The 3,104-nt window shown below is 41.6% G+C and overlaps 1 protein-coding gene across 1 annotated transcript; it reads right to left on the minus strand.

Moving 5' to 3' along the window:
* Nucleotides 1-1,616: 1,616 nt before the first annotated feature.
* LOC147364953 (inactive ribonuclease-like protein 9) lies at nt 1,617-2,601 on the minus strand. The gene has a single exon (XM_086318879.1). It carries the CDS (start codon nt 2,599-2,601, stop codon nt 1,969-1,971), a length of 633 nt encoding a protein of 210 aa, XP_086175005.1. The 3' UTR covers nt 1,617-1,968.
* Nucleotides 2,602-3,104: the final 503 nt, after the last annotated feature.

Genomic DNA, 3,104 nt, shown 5'->3' on the forward strand with positions numbered 1-3,104 from the left:
AGAACTTCTTCAGCTGATGTCTAGATGGTTGGCTTTTAGAGGAAGTCATGGTGATTCTCAAAAGTTTGATGGAAACCTCATTCACTCAGATATTACAATAAAAAGCCAGGAGTTTCCATGTGAAGAATGGTATCTAAAGGCTTGATTTTCTTAGTCACTGAATGGGTTCTGTCAGCCCTGGGCCCAGGGCCTTATTGATAAGTGAGGACCTAGCTCTGAGTCTGAAGACAAGGAAGGGGATGGAAGACACGCATGGATTGGATTGAAATGCAGTGTGCAATAGTGACAGGCACTCCCGCTCCCATTCCCCTCTTCAATCCTCCTTATCCCATTTTCAGTAAGTTACGGGGAATAATCATCAAACAACAAGGAATTTTACAAAGAGAGATAGAAATTGTTACCAAAACTGGACAGATAGAATTCTTCTCTCACACTGGATCTCCAGACTTTTGGAAGTGGAATTTTCTCAGATGAAGCTACAGCTACAGGAAGGTGAGGAAAAGAAATGGTGAATGAAAGTGACCATGCCAGAAAGTTTGGAATTGTTTTGTGAACAGTGATAACTAAGCTAAAAAAAAAAAAATGTGGGAGGGATAAATTGGAAAATTGGGATTGATATATACGCATTACCATAAAAAATAGATAACTAATAAGGCCCTACTGTATAACACGGGGAACTCTACTCAATACTCTGTAATGACCTTTATGGGGAAAGAACCTTAAAAGAAGTGGATATTATGTATAAGTATACAAGATTCATTTTTCTGTACACCTGAATCTAACATAACATTGTAAATCAACTATAATCCAATAACTAATTTAAAAAAAAAAAAAAAAACAAAGAAAAGAAAAAAAGCCAAAAATGTGGAAATCCATAGAAGTAGCATTGGACAATTGAAAAGTACTTTGAGGAGTTTGCTATTCTGAATATTTAGATGTTGATGCTAAGATAGGCAAGTGAAAGTCACTCAGTCGTGTCCAACTCTTTGTGACCACACGGACTATACAGTCCGTGGAATTCTCCAGGCCAGAATACTGGAGTGGGTAGCCATCCCCTTCTCCAGGGGATCTTCCCAAACCAGGGATTGAACCCAGGCCTCCCACATTGCAGGCAGATTCTTTACCAGCTTAACCACCAGGGGATGCTAAGATGGCTCCTGTTATGTCCATATCTTCAAGATCCCATGAGTATGGTGTTGCATGGAAAGAAGAAAACAACTGGAAGTTCTATAAATACAGCACTAGGAAGATGAAGTTCGTAATGTCTCAGGGCAGTCCCAATGCTTCTTCTTTTTTAAAAAATAATAATTTACTTATTTATTTGGCTTCACTAGGTTTTAGTTGCAGCTCGCAGGATCTTCGATCTCTGTGGCATGCTGAATTTTTAGTTGGGGCATTTTTATGTTTATATTTGCAGCATGTAAACTCTTAGTTTTGGCATTTAGGAGCTCATTCCATAACGAGGAATGGAACCCTAGCCCCCTGTACTGGGAGCCTGGAGTCGTAGGCACTGGACCACCACGGAAGTCCCTCCAACTCTTTTGATTCAAACTGTGTCACAAGGAAGATCAGTCCAAACCCAGAAACCCCACATAAACACACCAGAGACACCTAGCTACAGTGCTGCACTTTATTACTTCTAGTGAACCAGACATTCCATGAATACAGCTGTGGAGCGCACCTCGGCAACCGTTTCCTAACGGCTGCTGCTGGTCATCCTTTCCCTTCAGGCTTTCACCCTCACAACACATTCAAAACGTGCTGAACTGTAGGACTTGTTTGAAATCACATCTCAGAGCACTATATCTCAGCCCTGCCCACCTTTCTTTTGTCTGATGTAAGGAGAAAAAGGGCAGGTGGTGGATGATTAAAGCAAATGAGATCAAAATTTCCATTCTCAAATTTGCTTGTAAGGATCAGTAAGGATAAGCTTCTATCTTCTAGCTCTAACATCTTTCAGAATATACTTTAAGAACGGTAGGGGGAAGGTACTTTCCTGGTGGATGTCAACATACCAACCACAGATTCAGGGATAATTTCTCTGATATCATTTTGCCATCGACAAGTGATAAAGACCCATCCCTTCTCATAAGAAGAAGAGTATTCACAATCTGGCATCTTGATCCCACTTGTTAAAACACAATGCACTGCTTTTATGTTTTTCTGGCTCGAGTAACAAGTCCCAACTTCTTCGCCACAGGACATAAACGTGTTATGACAGATCTTTTCAATGTCCTCGTACGATGCTTGAAGAAAGAAATGTTCCTTAACACAATAAAGCCTACGGTGAATATTTTTTATCTTCATTTCATCACTACAGTATGTTGGATCATGTAATGGTCTTTTACGATCAATAATGACATGGGCTTTGAATAATTCCTTGGTAGGTGCTCTGGTAGGACTTGTACCATCTAAATGCTCTTCAAATTCTTTATCTGTTAGAGAACCATCAATTATCAGCTCGAATTGCAGTGGCTTCAGGAGCAGGAACAGCAGAAACAGGGGCAGCATGTTGATCAGAGTCCCCATATTCCCCTGAAAGGAATACAAGAGAGAAGGAGTTATGTTCACTGTGAGGCTGTGCCTTCTGTTCCTGTGCATGGCCCATTCTACCACCTACTGCTGTTCTGAGCTCTAAGACTTTGGACAGTTTTAAAACTGACATCTCAGTCTATTTCAATACCAGGAAAATACTTACTCCAAAGTGACCTTAGAGGACCTGTACTTAGTCTAGAAGACTGTGGGTAAGAGGGAAAAGTGAAGGAAGAAGGAGAGAAAAGGAGAAAGGGATGGAGAGAGACCACGGTGAAGAGAAACAGAGAGAGAAGGTAACAAGGAAGAACTGAGGAAGAGACCAAGAGAGAGATGAAGGCCAGGAGAGTAGGGTAAATGCAGACAAGAGGTCAAGAGGGCAGTGGGGCAAGAGGCAGAGAGGAGGCTCATGCGCTCTCTCCTTCTGAAGTAAAGTTCTCTGAAGTTCTCTTCCTGGAGTTTAGAACTTGCCCTGGAAAGAGCTGCACATGACCACCCCACCACTTCCCCTCACTAACATCCTGCTTTTCTGAGGACCATTCTTCATCTTCTGACTTTCTCCTCTTGCTCAT

The sequence above is a fragment of the Bos grunniens genome, chromosome 10 (genome assembly GCF_055505025.1).
Source record: "Bos grunniens cultivar Pamir isolate PY7600 chromosome 10, Bosgru_T2T1.0, whole genome shotgun sequence".
NCBI classification, from domain to species: Eukaryota; Metazoa; Chordata; class Mammalia; order Artiodactyla; family Bovidae; genus Bos; species Bos grunniens.

Coding starts and splice junctions, on each gene's coding strand:
- LOC147364953 (XM_086318879.1), bottom strand. CDS start 2,601: ATGCACAGGAACAGAAGGCACAGCCTCACAGTGAACATAACTCCTTCT.